Here is a 27,124-nt window from a genome sequence, read left to right on the forward strand (position 1 = left end):
AGCAAAGGAAGGAAGGAGGGGAAGGGAGGCAGGGCAGAGAGTGGGAAGAGGGGACCGCGAAACCCACGGCCACACCGCTGAGCTGAGGACAAAGCAGAGGCTGGCAGGAAGCCGTGAGCAAGGCTCTGACCTTAGTGGGACAGATCCACTTCCGCTGTCCTCAGCAGAGCTGGGGACAGCAGGAATGCACCCAGTGACTACAGACAAGGGGCCGTGGGGCCTGACAACTCGGGAGTAGGTCCCCGGGCTGCCCGATAACGTCCTATGGGGACATGGAGAGGCACGGGGGTGCAGGGTTCCTGCCCTGGGTGGGAGTTCCTGGTTACAAGGAAGGTGTGGAAGCTTCTGGCGAGAGAAAGCAGCTGGAGGGAACGGGACAAGGCCTTCTCCCCGCCCTGCTCCCAGCCTGCACCACGGCTTCCTGCTCACTTTGTCTCCTCTTTGTAAGCCCACATGCTCGAGTGTATGCAGGCTCAGCCACTTCATCGTAAATGTTTGTCTGCACTGGCTAACCTGGCCCCATGGACAGAGCGCATATCAGGACACGGAGGGCCTCTTCGCTCTTGTAGGATGTGTCGTGTTCCCGCGGGCACACAGTCCGACTCCCCTTCGTGATTCCAAATAATGCTGCCATGAACAGGCGTCCAGAGGACGTCCTCTGGGAGGCCGCCACCCTGAGGGGTTTGTCCCCGCAGGGTGGCAGCTGGCTCACAGCGCAGAGGCACCTGCAAGCTTGAGGTTGCCCCACACGCTGTACTTCACAGCTTGGCATGTGGCAAAGTGTATTCTTGTCACTCGGATGACGTAAAAATAGTATTTCAAGTTCTGCTGCACAGTTATGAAAATAAAATTACTCCAGCAACACACTTCATGAAATAAGACTGAATAACCAAGTTAAAATATTACATTCAGATTCCAAAAAGACAGAGAAACTGCACAAATGAGCAATGTTTGCTCATAGCACAAGGCAACTTGCATTACAGGAAAATTCCAGCATGCCCAGTTCTTCATCCAAACAGCACAGGATGCAAGGGGTTGGGAGCAGCAGACAAGCTAACCAGGCCTGCCCAGGCCGAGGTCACACATGAACATCTGCACTCAACACGTCCAGGAGACTAACAGCAGACACATCGTAGGCGCGGGACAGTTCTCTGCCTGGCCAGCGCGCCCCAGTGAGTCACAGGAGCCACACACTGCAGACAGAGCAGCCCCAGTGGGATGTAACTGGGGACTGGGAGAGGAAAGGACACTTCTCGAAAAACCCACGCAGGCAACATGACAGAGGAACCTGTCGGCACCAGTCTTCGGCGTGGGCAAGTGACCACGCCCAAGAGACACCCACTCCATCAGCTCACAGAGACAGGACCCACAGGAGCAGGCGTGCAGCGCGCGCGCACACACACACACACACACACGCACATGCGTGCATGCGTGGTGCTGGTGCAGGAATACCACCAGGAAACTCGGGCAAAGCATCAGAGCCTGGCCCGTGACACCCAAAACCCAGTTCCTAAAGAACAAACTCAATTGCACTTGAACTGAAACGGAGACCTCCGTCTTTCAACGCCACTGCTGACACTGGAAACACAAGCCCGGGAGAACATCTGTACTCACTGCGTGAATACAGCTCATGCAGAGGACGTTTAAAGAACTCTCAAGCCATGTGCCACACAGCGGTGGCCAGGGGCGGAGTGCTCCTCTGGGTCCCAGTGTGCACCCACAGCCCACATCGGAGTGCTCCTCAGGGTCCCAGTGTGCACCCACAGCCCACATCGGAGTGCTCCCCATTTGCAGCCCAGCTTCCTGCTAACGTACCCCGGAGGTTGCAGGTCATGACTCAAGGGCTTGGGTCCCCGTCAGCCCCCTGGGAGACCGGCATGGAGTTCCTGACTTCAGCCTGGCCCAGCAGATGGGAGATCTGTGTCACTTGCACACACACACCGCTGTGATGTGGGTTTCAGTGACCCGGGAAATGCTGGTGCAGTGGCAGAGTAGGCTGCTCCGGCCCAGCTGCCCACTGACATGCTCGGGAAACACTCCCTGCGACTCCCTGAAGCCCTGGCCGAAGCCCTGGCTTCCTTCGGCTCGGCCCAGCCCCGGCCATCGTGGCCATTTGGGGAGTGAATCATTAATGGCAGGCCTTTTTCTGCTCTCCCATCCCACCATGGTAAATTTTCCTTTCAAAAAATGTATATAAACCTTGAAAATTCAAACTTAGCTCACTGCACACCTAATGACGATGAGGTGACGGGAGCTGATACCCTTGGATACTGAACACAGAACAGCACAATTTTAGAAAAGAACTTTTAGTTCTTAAAACAGGAGATCAGGGCTACACCCCAAGGCCTGGTCTGTGGCCTGACTGCAGCGGGCACGAGAGGCAGGCGAGACACGGCATCTACTCTGCAGGCCAGGGCAAGGGACCGACAGGCACCAGGAACCCAGCAGGGCCACTGTTCACACCAGACGTGTGCATTGGGAAACCCCCAAACGCAACAGAGATTAAGAGAACGTGTGTTGGAGTGACCACAGCGGCAGATGTGCTGGGACACCTTCCGAAGTCAGTGTCCTTCCACGGCCCTGGTGGGCGTGCGGCCAGATGGAGGGCACCCGGAAAAGGCATGCTCAGCCTGCACCTGCTGTGGGGTGATATGGGCCCCACAGTAGAGGCAGGGGTCCACCACCTGCAAGCCTGCTGACCCAAGTCACCCACAGGTGCTGGTACAGGGGCCTTGCCTAGTTGGGGTCCAGGGGGACTGAGCAATTGGGGACCATGAGCAGAGTGGGTAGAGCTGACCACTGGGTGCATGGCAGTGATCCATTGGCCTCGAAGACAAGCACCCATGTGGGGTGACAGCTAGCAGGTGTGCAGGTGGGAGGTGGGTCTCACTGTGAGCAGCCTGGCCCCAGCACCCATGTGGCCTCCCACCCACAGTGAGGCTGGATGAGGCAGGCTACTCACGCTGTCCACGGCGAGGATCTTGGCCCAGATGAAGACGAGGAGGGGGCGCAGCTCCCGGGCTGAGCTCTGGAGCAGCTTCAGCACGTAGGGGAAGATGCCAACTGACAGGGCCTGTGGGGAGTGCGGGTGTCAGTGTGGCTGTGGAGCCTGCCAGGGGCCAGCGGGCAGCACAGGGGCAGAGTGGCTGTGGGCCCTTCCAGGGGCCAGCGTGCAGTACAGGAGCCAGCTGCACAGCACTGTCAGCGCATGTGGGACACATGGTTGGAGGGCATGTGTGTGTGTGGCTAACAGGAGCAGGGGGCCTTGACTGGCCCTAAGAGGCCAGGACTAACCCAACCCTAACACCCTTGGCCTCAGATGGCCCCACCAGTGTCTCAACACGAGGTCAGGCCCTTGATGGTGATGCCCAAGGGGAAGAGCTGGCACCTGCCCTGACAAGTCTTCCCTCTACCCACAGGGTTGTCCTGACTCTCAGAGGAGGGGAAACGAGAGACATGGTGGCAAGCAGGCGCGCAAGGCAGAGGAGGGACACTGGCTAATTCCAGTCACCTATATTTTCACTGTGTCCTTATCTCAAAGTTGCTGGACTTGTGAACATGTCCCCAAAGTACTCCTACCTTGCAGCCAGGAGAGGTGAAGGTGGCAGGACAGAAGCCAGGGACAAGGGCAAGGCCACGTTCCTATCCTGTTAGTGGCCATGAGCACTCGGTTTCGCTGATTAAGGACTCAAGGCCTCACCCAAGGGCCAGATTCCACCTGTGCCAACAGCTGCTGCCCAGCAGAGGCTCGCGTGCCAGCCAGCAGTGTTTCCACTGGCCCAAGCATGACTCCAACCAGGCTCAGGCGGCAGTGGGTGGGTGTTTGCCTTGGAGACTGGGATGCCATGGTACCCGTGTGAACACTGGGTCTCGGGCCCAGCTCTGGGTCAACTGCAGCTCCATTTCAATGCAAGGCCTGTAAGCAGCAGGCGGACGCTTGGTAATGAACCCCATGCTGCCCAGAGGAGGCCTGTGCTGCGCCCCGGCGCCTGCTGTGGCTCTGCTGGTGGCAGACGCTATCGGGTGAGCCAGTGATGGGCGCGCTGTCTGCCTCTCATAAAACCTCTCATTCTAATGTGACCTCACAAATGACTTTTTAAAAAATTATTTTCATTTGAAAGGCAGAATTACAGGGAGAGAAGAGACAGAGATCTACCCAGTGGCTCACTCCTTAGAATGCCACAATGGCCAGAACTGGGATAGAGTCAGCAAGGAGCCTGAAGCCTCCTACAGATCTCCCGTGAGTACAGGGGTCCAGTGGTTTGGGCCATCATCTGCTGCTTTTCCAGGCACATGGACTGAAAGTGGGGCAGCCTGGACTTGAAACAGCACCCAGACATCACAGGAAGATACCTGACCTACTATGCCATAACATTAGCCTCCTAAGTGAGCGCCCATCCTTCACACACCTGTCAGCGCAGGACCGCAGACCCTTAGAGGACCATGACGGCTGCCCCGGCCCCCAGAGGAGACACGGCCCACGGAGGACCACGACGGCTGCGTCTGTCCACGGCCCAGCCCCGAGCAAGTGCGGCAGACACTCACCAGGCTCACTGCCCATGGGCCCAAGTCCAGGAATCTTCCCAGCAGGTCCAAGGCTCGCAGCCGGTGCACCTGGCTCAACAGCACCTGGAAGACACCAAAGAGGCACTGTTATTAGCACGTGGCGGCCACGCTACCCTCGCCTGCCCAGCCGGCTGACCACACAAGCCAGCCTCAGGGCGTCCTGCATGACCTGGGCTACTCCTTCGACTCGTGAGTTTAGACAGCGTAAGAAAACAGTCTTCACCCCTTCAAGACACAGGAAGCGCATGCTCACTATACAAAACACATTTTAAAATTGTTTTTTAAAAAGTAACTTACTGGGGCCCGGCGGTGTGGCCTAGCGGCTAAAGTCCTCGCCTTGAATGCCCCGGGATCCCATATGGGCGCCGGTTCTAATCCCGGCAGCTCCACTTCCCATCCAGCTCCCTGCTTGTGGCCTGGGAAAGCAGTCGAGGACGGCCCAATGCATTGGGACCCTGCACCCGCGTGGAGACCTGGAAGAGGTTCCTGGTTCCCTGCATCGGATCGGCACGCACCGACCCATTGCGGCTCACTTGGGGAGTGAATCATCGGATGGAAGATCTTCCTCTCTGTCTCTCCTCCTCTCTGTATATCTGACTGTAATAAAAATTAAAAAAAAAAAAAAAAAAAAGTAACTTACTGGTGACATTTTTGCATGCCCCCGCCCCCCGCCATGTGCACTTCCCACATTCTTGTGCTCTGACCTTTCAGCACACACCGCACATGGCTGGCTGTGTCCTGGCCACAGCACCCCGACAGCCCACAAGCTCCCCACCCAACTCTGCTCTCATGCACTGTGCCTGGTAAGAAGCCTGACACACCCCCTGCATGTTTAGGCAGCCCCTCCCTAGAACTGCCCTGGAGGACCTGCTGGAGAGCGAGCGAGGGTAAGGGGTGCAGAGGGCAGGAGGTGCTGGGGTGCAGCGTCCGAAGGACTGTGGCTGGGGCGGCTGCCTGCTGCCTGTCCTCTGTGCCAAGTCAGTGTGTAGGTGGCTGGTTCTCCATGCTGGCAGAGCTGGGAAGGTGGGGGAGGCCAAGCCCTTCCCGTCTTCACCTCATGGGCTCTCACCAGCACTGTTCGGGGGTGCTGCTCCGAGGGACAAGCTGGGGGCAAGGCGTGGGCTTAGTTCAAAGTGTGCGTAACCTGGCCCCTTCACTGCCCAGCCTTGTGGCTTCAGTTATAAACTCCAGCTTCCTTCTCCAGGAAAATGCAGACAGAACACCAGAACACCTTGCACTTCTAAGTGCAAGGGGATCACACGATGCTGTTGACGTGGGCCTGGGACAGCCAAATGCCACCAGCTCCTGCCCAGCCTCTCACGCGGCTGTACATCTAAGAGGACCCAGTGCGGCACAGCTGTGAGCGCGGAAGGGGCTCAGCGAGGAGGGGCCTCCATGAAGCTTCCCAGTGTGCTCGCCTAACGCCATGGCCACCTCGCCCAGAGCCCCCAGGAAGCTCACAGGACCGTTCTGGTTTTCTCCCAGGCCCACGTCTACCCCCAGTGAAGCCCACTTCCTCTCTCGTCCAGGTCTTTAAGAAAGGCCCCAGGACTTTGGCCCACGTTGGGGAAGTTCTGGGCCCAGCCCTGCTTCCCCTGTGGATGTTCTGTGGGCAGTGGTGACAACAGCCACGGAGCACCAAGTTGGTGGGCTGCAGTGTTTCAGTCAGCTGGGCTGTGGGGGAGGGAGTCCTTCTGTCGAACAGACAAGCTGATGAGGAGGGCCAGGGCCTCACCTTGCTACCCACGTGTAAGCGACTCTGTCCCATGAATGCCTGGGAAGCAGAGGGGGCTTCATCCTCCCAGCCCAGGGGCAGCGGAGTCTCTGGGGCTCCTGCTGCAGCTGGGTGCCCCGCGTTGCTCTGCTGAGGCTCTCCTAGGCTGAGGCCTTATCCACTGATGCCTCAAAACAGATTCTGTCCGGATGTGCCCTAACCAGCCAGGGCAGCTTTACTGATGCAGTCACTTAAAACCAGGTGCAGCATTTTTGGAATAAGCGTTTCCAGGGCTGGCACCGTGGCATGTTGGCTCAACTTTCACCTGGAGCTCCAGCGCCCCATACAGACACCGGTTCAAGTCCCAGCTGTTTCACTTCTGATCTAGCTGTCTGCTTAGGGCCTGGGGAAGCAGTAAAGCCTGGGCTTGGGACCTGCAGGAGGAAGGCTGGCCTTCACCGTCAAGGCTGCGACCAGGTACCTGCAGGGACAACTGACGCCGGAATCACTAACACGTGCCAGGGAGGGAATGTCAAGTGTTGGTTGTATCAGTTCTTCTTTCCAACTCCTTCTATGGAGTTACATTTTCAAATCATTGAAGTGCAACACAAAGACAAATTGTTTACAAAATATGGACCGGCACTGTGGCACAGCACACTGAGCTGCCGCCTGTAGAACTGCCATCCCACACGCATGCCAGTTGGAGGCCCAGGTGCTCCACTTCCCATCCGGCTTCCTGCTAACGTGCCTGGGAAAGCACCAGAGAAAGGCCCAGATTCTTGGGCCTCTGTGCCCCGGGAGACTAGGAAGAAGCTCCCGGCTGTGCAGCCATATGGGGTGTCAATCAGTGAATTGTTGCTCTGTCTTTCAAATAAACAAAATGAATCTTTTTTAGAAAAGGCATGGGCTGGCTTTTCCTGGATTTGTAATTTCCACAAAACAAAGCTCCTTTGTCAGAGCACCTCAGGACCTGAGGACACTCCAGCCCCACGACAGGGGCCTGAGTGAGTCACTGACACGCCTGTGACACACACAAGGTTCATCTCGGCTACATGAATACCAAATTCAAACGGAGCCTGCTAAGGTGACTGGATCTCCCCCACCCGTGGCGCACACAGCACACCAGGCAGAGCAGTGTGGGGAGGGCTGCTCTCAGGCTCCCACCCTGCAGGCTGCCGGGGCTCCGAGCGGCCTCCTGCACCTGGTAATGGCATCTCAGGGCACAGTTCTGCTGCTGCCTGGCAGTGGCCTCCGTGTGAACAAGGCACCGAGAATGACATGTTCATTTTGGTTTGTCAGAGCTGCGTACAGGCGCTAAGGCACTGAGTGTTCACACTGCAACCACGACCTGGGGGGGCATCTCCACGCACCTGCAGGGAACGCAGGCAGAGCCCCCCCAGAATGGGTCCCCACCCCCCACCTCTGCAGGAGGTGACGGCGCCACTGACGTCAGCAGTGACACGTTAGAGGACGCGGCTAACACTTCCCAGCTGTGCTGGCTGTCTTGGGATGGCCGCCGTGCGCGTAGGGCCGAAAGGCAAAGGTGGCTCTGGGCAGGCCAGGAGGGGTGTGCCCAGGTCTGCCTGGCGCAAGGGCCAGTGGGTCCTCTCCTGGCTGCTGGTGGGACAGAAAAGGTCAGGCAGGAGTGCGGCACGCAGGGCAGCCTTGGTGGAAATGCTTCTCTTGGAATCACACAGCCAAGTCTGGTAATGGGGCTCAGGCTGGACAGAGCACAGGCTCAAGCTGAAGTATAGGGGTGACCCCACAGGGAGGAGGGGGGGCCAAAGCTGCGGCTGCGCCATGTCAAGCCAGCCCCAGGCGCTCTGTCTTCTTTCTCTGTTAAGCCAAGGTTCCCCTGTGACCCACTGGTGACGGTGATGAATCCAAGCTTCCCCCGGCATGACAGATCACACCCAGGTGCCTTTTCAATGCGGCCGTTCTGTCTTGGGACCTGAGGCTGGTTCTGGCCCAGCTTCTCCTCCCCCAAGGCAGTGCGGAGTGTAAATGACCATTTACAAAGGACTGTGTGCCACGGTCGGCTGGAGGGGGGGTGACCGTGAGACAGGGACAGCCAGAGCATGCCCTGCGGGACATTGTGTGCCAAGGGGACAGCCAGAGCATGCACATTGTGTGCCAAGGGGACAGCCAGAGCATGCCCTGCGGGACATTGTGTGCCAAGGGGACAGCCAGAGCATGCACATTGTGTGCTAAGGGGACAACCAGAGCATGCCCTGTGGGACATTGTGTGCCAAGGGGACAGCCAGAGCATGCCCTGTGGGACATTGTGTGCCAAGGGGACAGCCAGAGCATGCCCTGCGGGATACTGTGTGCCAAGGGGACAGCAGAGCGTGCCCTGCGGGATACTGTGTGGCCGGGGAGAGCAGAGCGTGCCCTGCGGGATAGATACTGTGTGGCCGGGGAGAGCAGAGCGTGCCCTGCGGGATACTGTGTGCCAAGGGGACAGCAGAGCGTGCCCTGCGGGATACTGTGTGGCCAGGGGAGAGCAGAGCGTGCCCTGCGGGATACTGTGTGGCCAGGGGAGAGCAGAGCGTGCCCTGCGGGATGCTGTTGGCCAGGGGAGAGCAGAGCGTGCCCTGCGGGATGCTGTTGGCCAGGGGAGAGCAGAGCGTGCCCTGCGGGATGCTGTGTTGGCCAGGGGAGAGCAGAGCGTGCCCTGCGGGATGCTGTGTTGGCCAGGGGAGAGCAGAGCGTGCCCTGCGGGATGCTGTTGGCCAGGGGCTGGAGCAGAGGCAGGCCCCAATCCTGCTGTCCTACGTCACCTCCCTGCCCTCCCTCACAGCGGGAGCCATGGCTCCGGCAGGAACTCCAGTTCCCTGTACTTTGTTAGGCGGCAGTTTCTTTGGAACTTCCATCTGCTCACACGTTGATGGCTCATCCTGTCTGCTCAGGACAGCAGCCATGGCGACCAAGGGAACTGCTGTGTTCTCCAGCCAGTGTCACCACAGCAGCAGTGGCCCCAGTGCAGGCTCCCGGGCACAGCCCTGCACTCAGCTGGGCCTTCCCTCTGTGAGACTCTCAGGACAAGGCCTGAAGGAGGCCAAGTCAGACTGAACAGCAGGAGGCGGGGCAGGGTGGGCTGTCCTGTGGCCAGGGTTGAGACTGGAGGCTGCTGGGTGCAGGCCGACGGTACGCCCATCACCAGGGACAGGGACACACAGCCCTTCTTGGAGCGATGCAGATGGACATCCTTGGACAAGGGGCCCCGGTCCTGGCGCCAAAGAAGAACGTAGCCTGGGCCATGCTATGGGGAGGCAGTGCTGTGGCTGCTGCTGTCCCCAACCTGGGGCACCCTGGGAGGGGTGGCTGGTTTTCCACTCCTTAACGGACTCAGATTCACACACAGGCCTGGAAGGGGCCACCAGGTCCCTACGATGATCTGAAGCTTCTGGCCCAAGTTCAATGTCCTCAGCCCAAGCACAAGCTTGTTTAGCTTCTATCTGAAGTAACTCGTGAGACCTTAGTGTTGACATTGGCCACGCAGTTTCTCACCTGTCCTGACATGAGCGCACCCTTTGCCACAGGCAGCCATGCATGGCACAGGTGCACAGGTGTGCGCGCATGCCCGAACTCCAGGGTCTCCACCTCTTTAAGCACAGCCAGCTGGTGGGACCCTTAGAACTGGCCCCCAGCCCAAGGATGGGCCAGTCTGCACTGAACACAGCCTGGGCCACAAGAAGGGTTGGTGTCCAGTGACGCAGCCAGGAAGTGTGCTTTCCAATCCAACCACAGTGACAAACCCCTTGGAAAAGGGGGCGTGGGCAGCTTCCAGGACCTGTACTGGCATCTCACCAGTGGCCCAGCTGCTGGGACTGGTGCTCACCAGGCTCACGTAGCATCCATGGGAGACTGGCGCACCCCTCCCCTCCTTCCCTGAGGTGCTCATCCATCCTGAGTGTGCACAGAGGGCAGTGGAGGGGTAGCCCGCTCCAGTGAGCAACTCCTACCCACTGGAGCTCAGCCACCGCAGTGCAGGGACCAGGCTGCTAGAGGCCACAGGTCCTGGGGCCTGCAAGGCTTTGGGCTCTTCGCCCGGGGAGCCTCAGCCAGTTGGGCCCCTCTGGGGACACTCACCTTTGGGCTCTTCGCCCGGGGAGCCTCAGCCGGTCGGGCCCCTCTGGGGACACTCACCTGCAGGACAATGGGGAGCTGCTCGGGAGGGCTCCTGTTCTCCACTCCCATGGTGAGCCACACCTGGAAGGCGGTCAGCTGCTCCGCGAAGAACGGGCTGTGCTGTGGGGAGGCGCGAGGCAGGACCGTGACTGACTGGCTTACCCAGCCGGCAGCCTCACACCACACAGGTGAGAGCTGGGGCCGGGGGCAGTGCGGGCGTTACAGAGCTGGAGCCAGGATCTGTGGAGTATGGCGAAGACGCAGGTGCCCACAGTCGAGCGGGGAGCCTGACGGGCTGAGCACAGTCACAGAAGGGCAGCTGCCCTGTGTGGCCGTGTACCCAGAGAACTCTGGGCTCCCTGCAGGCATCACTGGCAGATTCCTTCCTCAGGTTCGTGGGAAACAGAAGCTGTGTGGGACTGAGCCTAGAGCCCCTCAATATTTAGAGGGCAAGGAGAGAGGTGGAACCCACAAAGGTCCTAGGAGGACCACGGGGTGGCAGCATCAAGAACCCATGGCACCTGGGAGCAGCGGGTGCTGGCTCAAGGAGACCCGGATGGGGTCCAGGTTCCCACTTCTGTCTGATCCAGCCCTGATGCAGGCATGTGGGGACGTACAATCCCCAAGTGACCTCCACAGCATGTCAGGGACCCCTGGAGACTCCCAGGGTCAGGACACAAGGCCAGAGCTGGGGAGGCGGGCACCAGAGGTCCTCGTGGGCTGAGGGGCTGATCACGGGGGCCTAACCTTGCGATGATGTCAATCTCCGTGGCCTGTGTACAAACAACAGAGGGCTGCTGGGAGCCCCACAGATCCATCCAGACTGTTCCGCCACTTCTTCCTTCCTCTGCGGCCCCTGAGCCAGGCGCCCTGAACCTGGCCTGGTGCCCACCCTGGAAGAGCTCACCTGCAGCCACCTTGCTGCTCTGAGGGGCAGGGGTCCACCACCAGAGGCCACACTGCACAGACAGAGGCAGGACGCCTCCGTCCACAAACACGCATTCCCACGGAGGCAGAGGCCACACTGCACAGATGGACAGAGGCAGGACGCCTCCGTCCACAAACACGCATTCCCACGGAGGCAGAGGCCACACTGCACAGATGGACAGAGGCAGGACCCCTCCGTCCACAAACACGCGTTCACACAGGGTTAGCAGGAGTCTGCAAGAGTGACTTCCATGCTGGGCCCTTCTGGGAGTCTGATGATGAGGTTTTAGGATGAAGCTGAGAAGTGACAGGAAAACATGGAACAAAGACGTGGATTTAGCACAGCTGCTACACAGAATAACTCAGGAATACACAGAGAGAAAACAGGAAAAAGAATTTTAAAAGCACCATTTGCATCCGTGGTGGTGGGTCAGAGGGCTGGAGGCAGTGGGGTTGCTGACACACCCCCAGGTCAAGCCATAGAGTTCACTGCAAAGTCAATCAAACCCTGGTAGGTTCTCTGGGAAGAAAAGCGCAAAATCCACATGGAAACACAAAGGGCTCAGCAGGACCACGGCCATCCTGCATGGGACACGGGGGAAGGGTTAGGGGACCACGGCCATCCTGCATGGGACACGGGGGAAGGGTTAGGGGACCACGGCCATCCTGCACGGGGACATGGGGAAGGCCCTGGGGGACCACGGCTGCTGGGTCTGTGCAGCGGGTGTGGAAGACAGGAAGGTGTGAAGAGAACTGTTTCATTGCAGGCAAAGCCGCAAGGAATATCCTGCTGCTTGGCAAGGCCGGTGGATGTCTCTGCAACCACCTGAAAGCAGTTCCACCTCCCTTTGCATGGACACCACACAACCCTGCTGAGAATTCTGTGACCTATTTAGCCACTGTCTGTCCTGTGGAGTTGGTCTTTACTATCAATGTGAGCTTGCAAGTTGATGTTGCTGATAACGTCTCGGCAAAAGGGCCTTTCACTATTGATGCTGTCTCTGCTGCCCCCACTGACCACATGCTAACCAGGGTGTTCCGTCCCCAGGTACAGTGGGAATCTATTCTTTCCCTCTTTCCTTGATCTTTAGGTCCTTCCTTCTGTGACGCATTTCCTCCCTTAACTGATTCTAAGCTGTAGAATGAGGATTGTAGTAGGAATGTGTTACTGATTGATATGCACGCCTATTGAGAACCTCCTGACCACAGGATTAGGACGGCTGGCATCCTGCCTCAAGGGGAAACAATTGGCAGAACTACCCTTAGGCATGCCCGCTTGACCAGGCGTGAAAAGTTGGTGCCAGAGCCTGTGACAGCTTCTGTATAAACAAAGAGGACAGCTTTCTCCCACTGTCCATTATGATCCTGAAACTGTAGTGGTTTGTTTCTTTTCTACACCTACTCCATGAACCCTTCTCAAGTTCCGAACTTGGCTGGAGCTGGACTCCAGCATACAGCTATCCTGCCCCACGCACCAGGCCAGGGGCACTGCAGGGCTGGGCGGGGAAGGGCACACACCCGAGCTCCGGACTGGAGAGAAGGCCAGCTCAGGGCGGTGCATAGCAAACAAGCCCTGATGTCCAGCAGCCGGGGCTAGTATCCCTAACCATCAATGTTAAAGAAAATGTCTATGACCAAGCAGCAAACAGGATGAGGGCAGAGGACACCCCGGCGGGCTCTGTCTTGCCCAGGATGGCTCAGGCTGCGGGTATCAGGGGGCGCAGGGGGCTGGGGTTCCCTGGGGGTATGCATCTTTCTGCACCGAGGGACGCTTGCCCTGCCCATGACCTTACAGCAGGAAGGCAGGTGGACATCAGGTCCAGAAGCCAACAGAGGGCACTACAGCAGTGGGCACAGCACATGGGCCATGGGGCAAGGGAAGACAAGGCCTGCTGCACACAGAGGGCAGAGGTTCCGGGCAGCCACTGGCACTTACCAACACAAGAGAAAAAACGGTGGACAGATGGAGGACAGACAGAGGAAAGACGCGAACAGGGAGATGGACAGAGAAGTGATGGCTGGGCAGAAATGGGTGAGCAGACAGACAGGGACAGACGGACACGGGGCGAAGCCAGTGCGGACAACGGTAGGGCCAAGTCACAAATACACAGTGACTGAGAATTCTTCCCATTTGTTCTAGATTTTTGAAATTTTACAAATACAATGTTATAAACAGGGAGACAACGTAAGACATGTGGGGGTTCTCATGAAAGATGCTGTTTGTCTTGCTGACCCCGCCCCAGCACACACACGTGCTCCCCACACACAACAGGTCAGGAGCTTCCCAGTGACTGCCGTCCACTGGGAACAGCGCAGCGTGGGCTGGGCTGAGGGTGTCCTGCGTGCAGATCTGTCTGAGGGCCACATGCGGGCTTGCCCATGGCCTTCAGCTGCAGAAACTGTCCATCGGACCCCTCAAGCCCTCCCTTTAAATGAGGAAGTTGGGGCATAGGGGGTCCCTAAGTCACCCAAGGCAGTGCAGTCGGCCCCCACCAGTCTCTCGGTGGGGCTGGAGTGGAGTGTGTGGGCAAAGGCCTCGGTCCTGGCCTCCCTCCCTGACGACGGCTGACAGCTTAGCCTCAGGGCCAGCTGGGCCACCCAAGCCCCTGGGCCTGCACCCCTGGCTGACGCTGAGCCCCACCCCTGGGCAGCAGGTCTGGGCATCACCCATCTATGCTCGTGGAGGGATGAGAAGCCAGGGGGGCAGACGCCAGACTGACAGGCGGGGCCACGAGGAAGACAAGGCCCAGCCCCTGCACGGGGCAGTCCATGCTGCGCCCACATGCCCAGGCCAGGATGCAAACTCGTGTCTTGGGTCCAGAGCCTCCAAGTTCATGGGGCTCACGTCACAGGGAACACGGTGCACTGCGGGGGCAGATCCAAGGGAGCAAGATTTTCAGACAAGGTGCCTTTTAAAGGTTGACCATTTCAAAACCGAGCTTCGTGCCCTGGCCATCCTAGTCTTTCCAGTGTGGATTAGCTTCTGTTGTTCCTGGACCTTGGGGACCCGATGCGGGCTTGTGGGACGTGGCCATGGCCCAGACTCACCCTGAACGCGGTGCCTTCGTCAATGATGGTTGGCAGCTGTGACAGACAGATGTCCACGGCCAGGTCCCAGGCTTGCCTGTCAGGAGAGACGAGAGGCCCCAGCAGGCCAGTGAGGGGGAAGGGTGGCTGGGGCCCAGGGCGGAAGGCGCTCGGAGAGCAAGGGGCCACCAGGCATTGGTGGTCCCCCCGGGCCAGGCAGTGTGGGACCTGGCTATGGAATCCTGTCCTGCAGCCCAGTGTCCACTCGCCCAGGGCCCCAAAGCCAAGGGTAGGCTGGGAGCTCCCATGGCCCTTGGGGGGCACCTATGTGAGGGAGGGGGGTGGTCTGCAAGTCCGGGAGGCAGCACACCCACACCCCACCACCAGGCAGCCACCTGCGCCAGCCCGCAGGGTCCTGTCCTTAAGCAAGTCCATTGTAGAGTGATTTACGCAGCTTCACAAACACATCTTACATAACCGGGGACGGTGACACAGAGGCTTGCAGGTGGCCTGCTCTGTGTCTGGCCCTTCTGGGGAATGCAAGAACTTGGGATTGACACCAGGTGGGTCAAAGGTCAAAGAGGGAGCTCCCCTCCCCCTCCATCTTCCTCAGAGTGTGAATGACTTCTTTCTATGAAGTTTTAATGTCGAATTCTTTTCCGACTGACAGAGCAGTGCAGCAGCAGCACAGGCTCCCCGTGGGACGTCCCCACGGCTGTCTCCTGGCCGGTGGAGTGAGATTAATGCCTGATGGAACCAGCACCTTGATGAGCTTGGGCCCAGCCCAGGCCACTCAGCACGGCCTGCTCTGGCAGGGCCCAACCAGTGGCGGTTTCTGAGGTGTGGTAGCAGCAGAACAGACTGGACGCTGTAGCCTGCTGGTGGGACGGTGGAAGGTAAGGGCCTTGCCTGGGGGAACACAGCAGGACCAGGGACATGGTAGGGGTGAGGCCTCCGCGCGCACTGCAGCCCATCACTCCAGTTCGGGTTGCCCTGGTGGCGTGAGTCACTGGGGCGCTCCTGGCCAGTGGTCCAGGTCTGGTTAGCCACCTGGCAGCTGGGGTGTCACCTCCACGATGGAGTGGACCCCACTGTGGCCTGCTCCCCTCCAGTCTAGCCTCCTCTCAGCCCCTCTGTGCCTCATTTCTGAGGCTGGTCCTAGGGCACCCAGGCCAGTTCCTCACGTCCCTGCACAGCCAACTGCATGCCCAAGCCCAGCACACAGTAGGTTCTCAACAAACATCTGCTGAGCTAGAGTGCAAGACAGAAGCAAAGCCACCTCTCTGCCTAGACAGTGGGTTGGCGTGGATGACAGGTGGGTATGTGGGCTGGCTCCTTTCTGCAGGTCAAGGCCTGGGGAGGGGGTGGCACCTGGTGTTGGGGCCGTGGCACCCGTGGTGCTGACTTGCTGGGGTCAGTTTCACCACCTGTACAATGGGTGTTGCCGGCCCCATCCTAGGGAGGCTCAGGTCACACAAAGGCCCCACAGCTGCTGCCAGGCAAGGGCCAGCAGAGAGCTCTCCTGGGGCAGGTTCGGCCAGTGCTCAGCCAGGGCACACACTCTGCCCCGTGCCCTCAGATGCCACTGCACTTCTGCCCTCTCCCGTTCATTCTAGAAGACGCTCCGCAGGGTGTGGCTTCTTTCCAGCTGTGCGTGGAGGAGTGAACCAGAGGGCCGCAGGGATCTATGTCCATAGGCCAGAAAGCTGGCTTGCTGTCGGCCACACACTCTGAGGTGCTCAGTCAGGAGGCCTGTGGGGTACGGGCACGTGGCTCCGGCGTGCTGAGGGGCTGCGAAGGGCAGGAAGGGGGGCTTCCAGCACAACACCCGGGAGGCAGGCCCACGACAGACGCCCCGGAGCAGAGGACGGGCAGGGCAGCGGGCACGCTGGGCACTCTGCGCCTGTGACTGGCACTTACTCATCACTATTTTCACCAAAGCCAAGGGCCAGATGAGAGGGTCCTGAGACCCACCGGGCAAGGCTGGACGGCCACAGCTCTGAGCAGAGTGCCTCTGAGGAGCACAGCGTTAGGCGGCTACAGTGAGTGCAACTGAAATGAACCTGCAGTCCTCACTGGGGACTCTCAGCTAGGGGTGAGTGGGAAGTGGGTCCCATCGAAGCACAAGGCAGCAGCTCTCCGGCTGGGGCTGCCAGGGAGCTTTCTGGCTCAGCACTTCCCACAGTCCTGGGGAGCAGGGCCAGTAGGGGCAGGCAGTGAGGAGGAGGAGGGAAGGGCAGTCAGTGAGGAGGAGGGGGAAGGGCAGGGCAGGTGAGGAGAGGCTGGGCAGAGAGCTGGAGTGGGGGAGGGGCTGTGCCCACCCTCTTCACTGATCTGGGGCCTCCTCCTCTGCCCCTGCAGTTCCGAGCAAGGGGGCTTCCAAGGGGCTTCCTCAGAAGTGCTGGGCTGCTCAGGCAAGTCACTCGGGACAGCAGCCATGTGGATGCAGGAGAAGTGGCCTGGGAGGTGGCCTGGGGGTGGGCTGCAGGGGAGCCCAGCCAGGCACAGAGCCACCAGGGAGCAGAAAGCATCGGTTATTACTGCAGACAAATGCAAGGTTGCAGGACCCCTGGAATGGGAAGGGAGGGAGAACAGCTCCCATATGGCTCTGCGTCATAAATGAGAGTCGCTCCGTGCCCTCCATCACCAGCCTCCCCGTCAGCCCAGCACCAACGTGCATTTCTTTGTTTTAACCTCAATTTTTTGTTGGGCTTGTTCCCCTTTCCCCCTGCTAAAAATGCAACCTCTCACCCCACCCACCACACAAGGACTCCTTATGGAGATTCTAAAGGATGCCATGCGCTTACTGTCTCACCTGCGCTCCCTGGGGCCCCGCCCTCCCTGGGGCCCCCTCCCCCCTCCCTGGGGGCCCGCCCTCCCTGGGGGCACGCCCTTCCCGGCCCGCCCTCCCTGGGGGCACGCCCTTCCCGGCCCGCCTGCTCCCCACACAGTGCTATCATCACCCATGCCTCAGCGCCCTGGGAGGCGGGAGCCTGGAGTGTGCACCCCACATGGTCCTATCCTCACCCAGTGGAGGCTCCTTCCTGCAGCACGCTCCCTTCTCCAGACACTGCACCTCAGAGCTGCTCCTCAGCTGCCCCGCTCGGTCTCCTGATGGGTCTGGAGAGGACCAAGGGCAACTGGGCTCCAGGCTGGAGGTGGTGGGGAGGTGCACCGTGTGACCCCTCAGGGAAGTGCCCTGATGGCAGTTCCTCAGCTGTCTGCTCCAAGTGCTCCCCTGAGAAGCTGTCCCTCACAGCATCTAATGGCCTTGATCCCCCAGAGGCCAAGGCCTGCAGGGAGCTCAGCGCCAGCCCATGAGCACCACAGCGGGCCTCTCCTGCAGTCTCCCCTCAGCCCTGCCCTGCCCAGGCCTGCTGGGCCAAGCACCTGTGCCTCGGGGTGGGGTGGGGAGCAGTGACTTCCTCACACAGCCTGCATCTAAGGTATGTGGGTTCTTTTCCACGTTTTTAACTTCATCAGTTAAAAAACATTAACTAGATCAATCAATGAACCTTAGGGGATCCCAGTTAATGTTTTTCATGTTAAGAAGTACCAATTGCTACTTTCACTGGTCCCCAGTTTTGTATTTACGGCTGATAATGCCTTAACTATGATGATTCAGTTTTTAAAAATGTCTAACAGAGGCTTAGACAATCTATAGGTAGGCTTTACATTACAGAAGTAACATCGACCCCAGAGAGCCCAGTTCCACCGTGTGGGACAAGCACCGTTAGCACCTTGCTCTGCGCGGGGAAGGGAGACGTCGCTCACGGGCCAAGCTCAGGCGCAGCAGGGCCGTCAGCCCGCACACTCCATTCACGTCCTGGCAGGCAGCCCGCTGTCACACACAACGCTGCACCCCCAGCGCAGGTGTGTCGCAGGAGTGTCGGCCTAGCACTTCTGTGACAGAACAAGCTGGGCACACAGGAGGCTGGCCAGCAGGCACTGAGATTAGCACTGTCCTAGCAGCACCTTCTGGTCATTTTCCCAGGCCAGCACCACCATCTGTCGGTGCCCCTGAGGGGCTCGCTTCCAGCATAGCTGGTAAATTCTTGGCCCTTGCAAGGGGCTCCTGGTGGCAAACACTCCATGGGAGCCTGCAGCCACACCCCATGGTATGGTCCTTGCCCCAAGGTCGGAGGATGACAGCCAAGCCATGCTACAGAAAGCTTCAGTGGCTCCTGGCCAGTAGAGTCCCCTTCAAGTCTGCATTCATATGTCAAGGACCGAAGGTGCCTCTGGCAGCTGGACTGCCAAGAGCCTGGCAGGCTGTGCCCACTGGCAGCTGGAGTGCCGAGAGCCTGGCAGAACGCTGCCAGGTATTCAGCACGCTGTGGCCACAGCAGCCACGGGTGCGCAGCAATGGGACGTGTCCCGGCCCGGCTGCCCTCTCCTCTCCCTGGCTGCTGCCTTGTGGTGCCTGGGCAGTGTCCTTGTCCCTAAGCGGAGCAACGTGCCCAGCAGAAGAAGGCAACAATCTGTCTGTAATTTGTGAATTCGATTTTTTTCCTTTCAGCGCCAATCTGTTTCGTCTCAGCACATGCGTTCTCCGGGCCCTCCAACTCACTGTTGCTGCAGGAGCCCGAGCTGTGGCCAGATGTCCGTGTCTGTCAACTCTGCCCTGTGACGCTGACGTGGCGGAAGGCTTCTTTGCCCTCATGTCACTGCCAACACAGCACACACCTTTACGGTGTGGGTGTACAAGGAAAAGGCAGACCGAGACAAGGCAGGATGGCAAGGCAGGCGCCCAGGGGGTCGTGGAGTCCACAGTTGGGCCAAGGCACCCATGGGGATGGCACATAGCGGCTGCCTGTGTGGGCCTCCTTGCTGCTTGCTCTCCCCTCTCACCCGAGAAGTCCACCTCGCCCACCCGGGGCGAGCATCACTGCCTGTGCTAGAGGCCTGGCCCTTCACCTCCCTGGAGGCTGGGGTGCCGCTGACTGCCATGTCAGGGCCCAGCCCCAGATCTCAGCAGAACCGACTGGACAGAGGCACTTTCTGGATGAAGGGATGCAGAGATAAAGGGGTGACTGTGCCTATGCGTGGGGCATTACTGCGGGCAGAGTGGCTGCAGCGTTAGCATTGCACAGGAGGGGGCAGGAGCCTGGCCTCTGGAACCGCACAGCTGGCGCTTTCTTCCCAGCCCGGGGCGCAAGAAGCAGCAGGTACGAGGGCAGGGACCTCAGAGGCTGACCCCGCTTCCCCGCAGACCTTCGAGGTACACGCCAGCCTGGGTGGAGTGCCTGACGTAGGAAGGGGGTCCAGGTGCAGGCGCAGGTGCTGGGACACCCTTGAGGTTCTCGCCTCGGTGCATGGCTGGTAACTGGCCACCTTGCCTGCTTCCTGCTCTATGTCTGCCTCTGGTTCTGGACTCTACACTCTCAAGCGGTAAATCCTCTTTTTCCTTCCTTTTTAAACCCTATGTAGCTCAGCACATCCCCCAGGAGGCGTTCTTACACCAGGAAAATCTACAAGGCTACAGTAGAAAGGTCATGGAAAACTTAAGCTTACTTTGATGCAAAAATCTTTGAAACCCATGAGCCCCCTTATTACACTGACATAAGCTGAATCCCATTTCACCACAAGCCTCGCACTCTGAAGGGAAACAATATCCACACAACCTACTTCTAGTGGGACAGGTGGGAGTGGTGGATGTGTTTGTGCCCCACCTCAATGGCCTCTGTGTCCACCTGCTCCCCAGGTGCCCACCAGGCCCCTCTGTCCACACCCCCTCCTCTAATTACTCTTGCCTGAGGAGACAGACAGGGCTTTCCTTTTCTTAGGGGAACAAGGCTGATTTGAGGACGCATTCCTCCAAGGACGTCTGCTCCAAAAAGCATTCATTCTAAACGGATCCTACAAATGACTGCAGCTTCTGAAATAACTCCTCCTCCTGTGACTCCATGACTCACGGAGCAGTGGGGCGTGGAGTAAGCGTGGCCCGCACTCTATTCAGACGTGATTTAGGTTGTTGTCATCAGAGTCTACTTTGGCTTCCTTGTTGCCGCACACCTGCGCTGGACTCCGGCTCAGCCGCTCCGGGCCAGTGCTGGCCGTACTCTCCGGCCGTGGGCTCTCCGTGTTCTCCGGGGGATGGACGGTGAGCTGGCAACTCCCTTCCTGTCCCCTCGGTTTCCACATCGGGGGAAACTTGGTCAAATATATTCAAAACAAAACAAAAGCCCACCAGCCCAAATCACGCTGCCTATAGTGGTTTTTAAGGCCACATATAGATAACTCACTCTTTTAAAGTATTATCGGCAGGGCTTGGCACCTTTCCTCTGTTATTGCTCCAGTTTAGATGCTCCCACACGCTGTTCATGTTAGAAGAAACCCAGCGTATCTAGGGCCCACGTCTAGATGAAAAACCAACCGCACCAGAACTGCGGCTTCTGCCACTGCTGGCAGTCATCAGCTGCTCTGCAGTTGTCAACAACCATCACACATGATGGGTGTGTGTGTGTGAGGATACAGCCATCACACACGATGGGGGTGTGTGTGTGTGTGTGTGTGAGGATACAGCCATCACACACGATGGTGTGTGTGTGTGTGTGTGTGTGTGAGGATACAACCATCACACACGATGGGTGTGTGCGTGTGTGTGTGTGTGAGGATACAGCCATCACATACGATGGGTGTGTGTGTGTGTGTGTGTGTGTATACATCCATCACAGATGATGGTGTGTGTGTGTGTGTGTGTGAGAGAGAGGATACAGCCATCACACATGATGGGTATGTGTGTGTGTGTGTGTGTGTGAGAGAGAGAGAGAGAGAGGATACAGCCATCACAGACGATGGTGTGTGTGTGTGTGTGTGTGTGAGGATACAGCCATCACACACGATGGTGTGGGTGTGTGTGTGTGTGTGTGTGTGAGAGAGGATACAGCCATCACAGACGATGGTGTGGGGGGTGTGTGTGTGTGTGAGAGAGGATACAGCCATCACACACGATGGTGTGGGTGTGTGTGTATGTGAGAGAGGATACAGCCATCACACACGATGGGGGGTATGTGTGTGAGGGTACAGCCATCACACATGATGGTGTGTGCGTGCATGTGCAAATTAACTTCTCGTGGGCTGGACAGTCTTGAGGCTCTAGGGCAATCAGACGCCCCTCAAGGGTGCAGCTGGTAGCTCGTCCAATGCCAGTCTGCAAGGCCAGGACCTCCCTCCCCCCGCATGATGCCACTCTGGCAGGACACTGGTCACCACCCCATTCCAGAAGGACTTGCACAGACTGGCTGAGGTCACACAGGTTGTGTTAAAGCTCCCTACCCTGCTGCATATTTGCACTACAGCAGTGTGAGGACAGCAGGCTGTCGGGCCTGTGTCCAGCCGGAGAGACTTACCACATGGCATGCATGTATGTTGGGGGAAGTCGGGGGCTGCTGACTGGCGTACAGTTGTATGACCTCATGATCCTCTCGGCCAGCAGAAAATTTCGAAACAGACTTGCCACGAGCAGGTCCTGTCGGAAGAGCTTCTGGAAGAGATCTGAAGGCAGACAGAGAGGGAGGGACCTTCAGGGACCAGTATCCAACTCCAAACACACAGTAATTCCCAGCGACAGCGACAGGGACAAGGGACCACATCAGGAGCAATTCGCGCACTCCCCACCGGCAACACCTGAGGACGGGCCCCACAGGCAGGCACACGCATCCCCAAACCGACCAGCAAGCAGGAGACAGACAGACACACCGGGCCTGCCCCGAAGACGTCCACGAAGACCATACAGTATGGCCTGGGACACTACACATCGCTGCCCCGTGCCCCACACTGAAGCCGCCCTGGGAACCTGCCCCCTCTCAGCCTCCACACCACGCCACTGGGCAGCGGGCAGCCTTACCCCGGGGAAGCACATTCCAGGCGATGGTGTCCGTGATGGCTGTGAAAATCCAGTTGAGCTCACCCAGTGGCGTCCTCCTGTCATTGAGCCGCCCGGGGATTCTAGGAGACAGGGGCACCTCCATCACTGGCGGCCTGGTCATCAGCGAGAGATGGGGACCAGCAGGATACACCCAGAGGAGGAGTCGTTTCTAGCTCACACCCCAAAGGCACAGCCTCCTCCTCTGTCACTCCACTCCACAGTCTCCTCAGGTGACCCGACTGGCCCCAGGGGTACCGACCCTGCACTATTCCCTCGCAACAGGGATGGCTGCTGCCCCGGAGGACAGACCCCATGTGTCCATGGACGTGTGCACATGGAATGTGCCAGCGACCCACAGGCAAGGACTGGGAGCAGAGGTGGTGAGAATACTGCTGTTCCCTACTGGGAGCCGGGAGGACCCAGCGAGGGCCCCGCAGGACCCACCTGCCTGCCAGTGGACGGCCCAGCTGGGCCCCGCAGGGCCCACCTGCCTGCCAGTGGACGGCCCAGCTGGGCCCCGCAGGGCCCACCTGCAGGGAGCACGTGGCATGCTCCCTTCTGCTCTGCAGCAGGTTTAATTATATCTGACAGAAAAACACCTTTTCTTTTCTCCCAGTAGGAATTGTTCACAGTAATGTGGTTCGGAGACGAGTGTGTGATCCCAGAGCCTCGCATTGCATGGGCTAGCTCCCCGATCCCAACACCCTCTGTGGCACCACCTTTCTGCTAAGAACACTCAGAGAGTTGGGCTGGACGCCTGCCCAGCATGCTTGCTGCGTGTAAGTTCCTGCGGTCCATGCACCACAGCCTTGCTGGTGCCCTGGAACGGCTCACACACTGTGTACACCCTAAGCTTGGCATGATGGCTCGCTGGTGGCCAGGGCGGGAAGTGTCCTTGACAAATGGGGGTGGTGGCAGCAGCTGAGTTTAGTTCCATGCTCTCCCTGGAGCCAACCCTCCCTCTTCCCTTTCCTGCCCCACAAGATGCCAGCTGCTGGACTGTGGGCCAGCATGAGCCCCTGACCCCCACCACGTCCCTGCAGCGGCTTCCCTCGGGGTGCTGGTCACAGTGATGAAGGGCTGACTCCCACAGGGCCACGGACAGGATGAGCAACTGAGACCAGAACAGAATATGAGACACAGAGGGGTTCACCGTCACCTCAACAGGGAGACTCATTTCTTCACGCCAAGCCTTGGCATGCAGACAGGGGCCCTCAAGCACCCCCTCCTGCAGCGCTCCTCTGGGCAGGCAATCCCTCCGGAGAGAGGCCATTTTTCAGGAAACACTTACAGCAAGCCTGGGGCCAGGTCACTCACTGAGGACCAGCTTGCAGGGCACGGGTCTGCAGGACGTCCGGGGCCATGCAGCCCTCAGGTGTCAGCTTGCCAGCAGAACCCACCTCGGCCAACGGGAAACGGACACACTGAAATCCTTCCAATGCACAACACGCAGCTGCCATACACAAGGCCCCACAAACAGGTCCTAGCTACCGAAGGCCAGGACCCTTGAGGCATGGCCAGGCCTGGGGTGCGCAAACCTCAGGGCCAAAATGTGCGAGAGGTGGGTCAGAGCCGCCTGTCGGGCAGTCTGCACACGCTGAGGTGGCAAACTGTGACTTGCAGGCTGCCTCGCTGGGCTCAAGCAAGTTCCCACTGGGCCTCTACATCCCCACTCTGCCAGTGCAAGCCCACATGCGGACAGAGACGGCAGAGCCACAGCGCACGGTGGCAAAGGGCAGGCACCAAGCTCAGCCTCCAGCTCCACTCCCGTGTGCTTGGCACAACCCTGCACCACAAGAGCACGTTGTCCAAAGGGGGCAGTGGGGACACTCCTGCCTTCACAGCCCAGAAGCAACACCTCATCATCAGCGTCCCTCACTACATGACGGGATACACAAACCCTGATTCTCTGGCCTCCTCGTCCTTAGCCCTGGGTGATGCCAGGGAGGTGGGGGCTGGCACGGTGGGCAGGGGCTATGCACATGTATGTGCATGAGAGGATGTACATGGCTGTGTCATGTGGTTGCATGTGTATGTGCATCTACATTGTGGGGCTGTGTGGGGCTGTGTGGATGTATGTGTGAGAAACTGTGTATGTATATGGGGGAGCTGGTGTGTGTGTGTGTGTGTGTGTGTGTGTGTGTATGTGTGTGTGTATGTGTGTGAGAGTCCCTGCCGGACAGCCCTGCTGCAGGGAGCTGGTGTATACATATGTGTATACGTGTGTGTGTGTGTGTGTGTGTGTGTGTGTGTGTGTGAGAGTCCCTGCCGGACAGCCCTGCTGCAGGCAATGTAGTAGCTATCAGAATCAGAGCCAAACATGTAGCCACGGTCAGCCCCAAACGAATTGAACTGGGAGTCAGGTGACAGTGCCACAGCCCATGCGGGGTCCCCAGGGCTCAGAACCTCCAGAGGTGTGGAGAACTGCCCTTCAAATCCACTCTGGTGTCTGTGGATACAGAAGCCAGCGACATGTGACAATCGCGACAAGTCCTGGTCTCTGTCCCTCAGGCCAGTCACCCCATCAGTGAGGCTGGGCTGTCGGTGGCGGAACTGAGCCTGACTCCTCCCCTCCAAGCCTTTCAGAGGAAACAATCTCCTCCCTCTTTTCCTGACCCCATGGATGCCACGCACAGGCCCCAGGTGCCATCTGGGCACCGCTGCTGCTGCAGGCCTCAGGGTGCCCCGGATGCCACTGGCCTTCCTAGAGCTCCCTGGGACACCCACCAGTCATACACTGGATGTTAACCGAGGGCTGATTTTTATGGAAAGTACAAAAAGCCGTGGTTCAGGAGCAGATCAGGGAGTCGGGAGGTGGCAGCTCTCTGGCCAGCATGTCCATAGGCCTAGTGATCCCGCGGGACTGCTCCCCAAGGGGGTGTGAATGCCTTTGCCAGCCACGTGTCTGACACAGCCAGGCTTCTGCGACCCGTTCCTCTAGGAGAGAAGGCCACGGACCTGCACGTCAAGGCCTGTACATGGATCTGCTCAGGGCTATGGTCACTACTGGAGACCACCTCGGTGCCCATCAGCGGCGGGACCAACTGGCACACTGAACAGAGGGCCACAAGAAAAAGTAATGGCACGCTGATGCGCTCCACGTGGACAGAGCTCCAGGGCTCTCACACACGGGGAGCCCAAACCCTGCCCCCACTCCAGGAGCCTGAGGTCCAAGGTGCAACAAGAAAGGCATCTCCGAGGCTGCCTGAGTCTGGGGGCAACACGGCCTTGAGGGGTGCGAGGGTGAGGTGCTAGGAACCCCACGGAGGCCTCCTGACCGTGGCAGTGACTCACGGGCCTGTGTGTGTCAGAGCCCGTCAGGTCACGCAGCTGTAGAACGCATCTCAGCAATACTATCAAATGTGCAAAGGGGAAGTGATAGCATTGCTAACACACAGAGACATTTCTGGAAGCAGACCCGCTCCAGGGGGCTTGCTGTAGCGACACAGAAGGAAGCGCTGGGAGGCAGGAGGTGGTGAGGAGCAGGGCGTGTGCGGGGAAGGGCCCAAGCAGAGGGAGCTTGGTGCGAGGCCCACGGTGCAGGGGCAGCTTGGGCACCTGGGCTCAGCAGGGAGTACATGGAGCGGAAGCGGCTGCAGCCCCTGCGCTGCTGAGGTGGGGACGCTCACCTAGACTAGGCTTTAGCGAGACGCTTGTTCAGTGTGTGGCACGGAAACAAAGGCAGCACAGCACATGCGCAGCCGGCTCCGAGGCGCAGGGCAGCCAACCTGCCGCCAGGGCCAAGCCTAGACCCGCTGACCACACTGGGCTGGCTGTCACGGCCGAGGCCAGTGCCCAGGGCCTGCAGACAGCCACCCCGGCAGAGCCACACTCACGGCTTCTCTTTCTCCTGCACCCAGCGGCTAGTTGGGAAGACAGCCCATGCAGCTCGGCCTGCGGGGCAGCAGCAGAGCAGCACGCTTCAAATGCTGGTGGAAACAGACCAGTGGGGTGGGGGCCAGGGATTGTGTGGCCGAGCTACCTCCACGCCAGGGACAAGGCACCCAAGGCTGGCTTCAGAAGACGAACTACGGACTCACCCTGGGGCCATCAACCACTCAAGGACAGCAGAGGCCGCAGGCCCAAACCAAGGGTCAGAGCAGACGCTGGGCTGCTTCCTGCCTGCTGGCCTGAAGGTTTATGTTGCAGGGGGAGGTTCCACCCTCTCATGGGGCACAGCTGTCTTGGGTGGCAACTCAACACGCAGCTCCACACTGCACACCCCCGCCCTCTGCCCTCTTTACTGAGATGCCAACAACCCTCATCCTCTGGCTACTCCCACAGGCCTCTGGCAGCCAGGGTTGGGCTGGGCAGAAGCTGGGGTGCCCATACGGATGCAGGGGCCCTGCATGTGAACATCAGGGGGAAGCTGGAGTGGGGGCAGAGACGAGACTGAACCCCAGGCATGGGACGGGTGGGGGAGTGCCCCGACCAGCGCCTTAGCCGCAGCACCCAACACTCGGCCTGGCACGTTCCTTTTTCTTGAGGGGTGCGACTCCACACCCTTCGGAAATAGCTCTGAGCCTGAGTGTATTTCCACAGCAGAGCGGTTCTCCTCGGCTCCCGCGTGCGGGGCTGATCTGCAGGTGCCGCACGGGTGCCTGCCAAGCAGAGTTCCCTGAGAAGCTGCTAAAAGCCTGTCACGTTCAGGAAAGGCAGATTCTAAAATAAGGAGCAGGGAGACAGACTCCAGACGCATCCTGCGAGGCCTTCCCGGGGACGACTGCTTTCCAGCTCTGCCACTCCAGATGGGCGCCCCTGCTCTAGTACAGGGCCCCCGTGCTGACTGGGAGCTCCCTGCGGCAGGCCGAGGAGGGGCTGTGGGCTGATTCCCCACTGCGAGTGCCCTGGCAGGGGAAAGCCTCGTGGCAGCTCCAGGCCTGGGCCAC

At 59.2% G+C, this 27,124-nt stretch overlaps 1 protein-coding gene across 2 annotated transcripts in view; it reads right to left on the minus strand.

Annotated features, from left to right (window-relative positions):
* The window catches only part of RPTOR (regulatory associated protein of MTOR complex 1), a 226,148-nt gene that overhangs the window by 42,667 nt on the left and 156,357 nt on the right, over positions 1 to 27,124 (minus strand). For both annotated transcript variants that reach the window (XM_058675485.1, XM_058675484.1), the window contains exons 8-13: positions 22,215 to 22,315; positions 21,718 to 21,862; positions 14,387 to 14,462; positions 10,430 to 10,531; positions 4,546 to 4,629; positions 2,963 to 3,073 (exon numbers count right to left, since the gene is read on the minus strand). In XM_058675485.1, coding sequence (XP_058531468.1) covers positions 2,963 to 3,073; positions 4,546 to 4,629; positions 10,430 to 10,531; positions 14,387 to 14,462; positions 21,718 to 21,862; positions 22,215 to 22,315 — 619 coding nt within the window. The remainder of the gene's footprint in view (positions 1 to 2,962; positions 3,074 to 4,545; positions 4,630 to 10,429; positions 10,532 to 14,386; positions 14,463 to 21,717; positions 21,863 to 22,214; positions 22,316 to 27,124) is intronic.

Source organism: Ochotona princeps, chromosome 17 (assembly GCF_030435755.1).
Source record: "Ochotona princeps isolate mOchPri1 chromosome 17, mOchPri1.hap1, whole genome shotgun sequence".
NCBI classification, from domain to species: Eukaryota; Metazoa; Chordata; class Mammalia; order Lagomorpha; family Ochotonidae; genus Ochotona; species Ochotona princeps.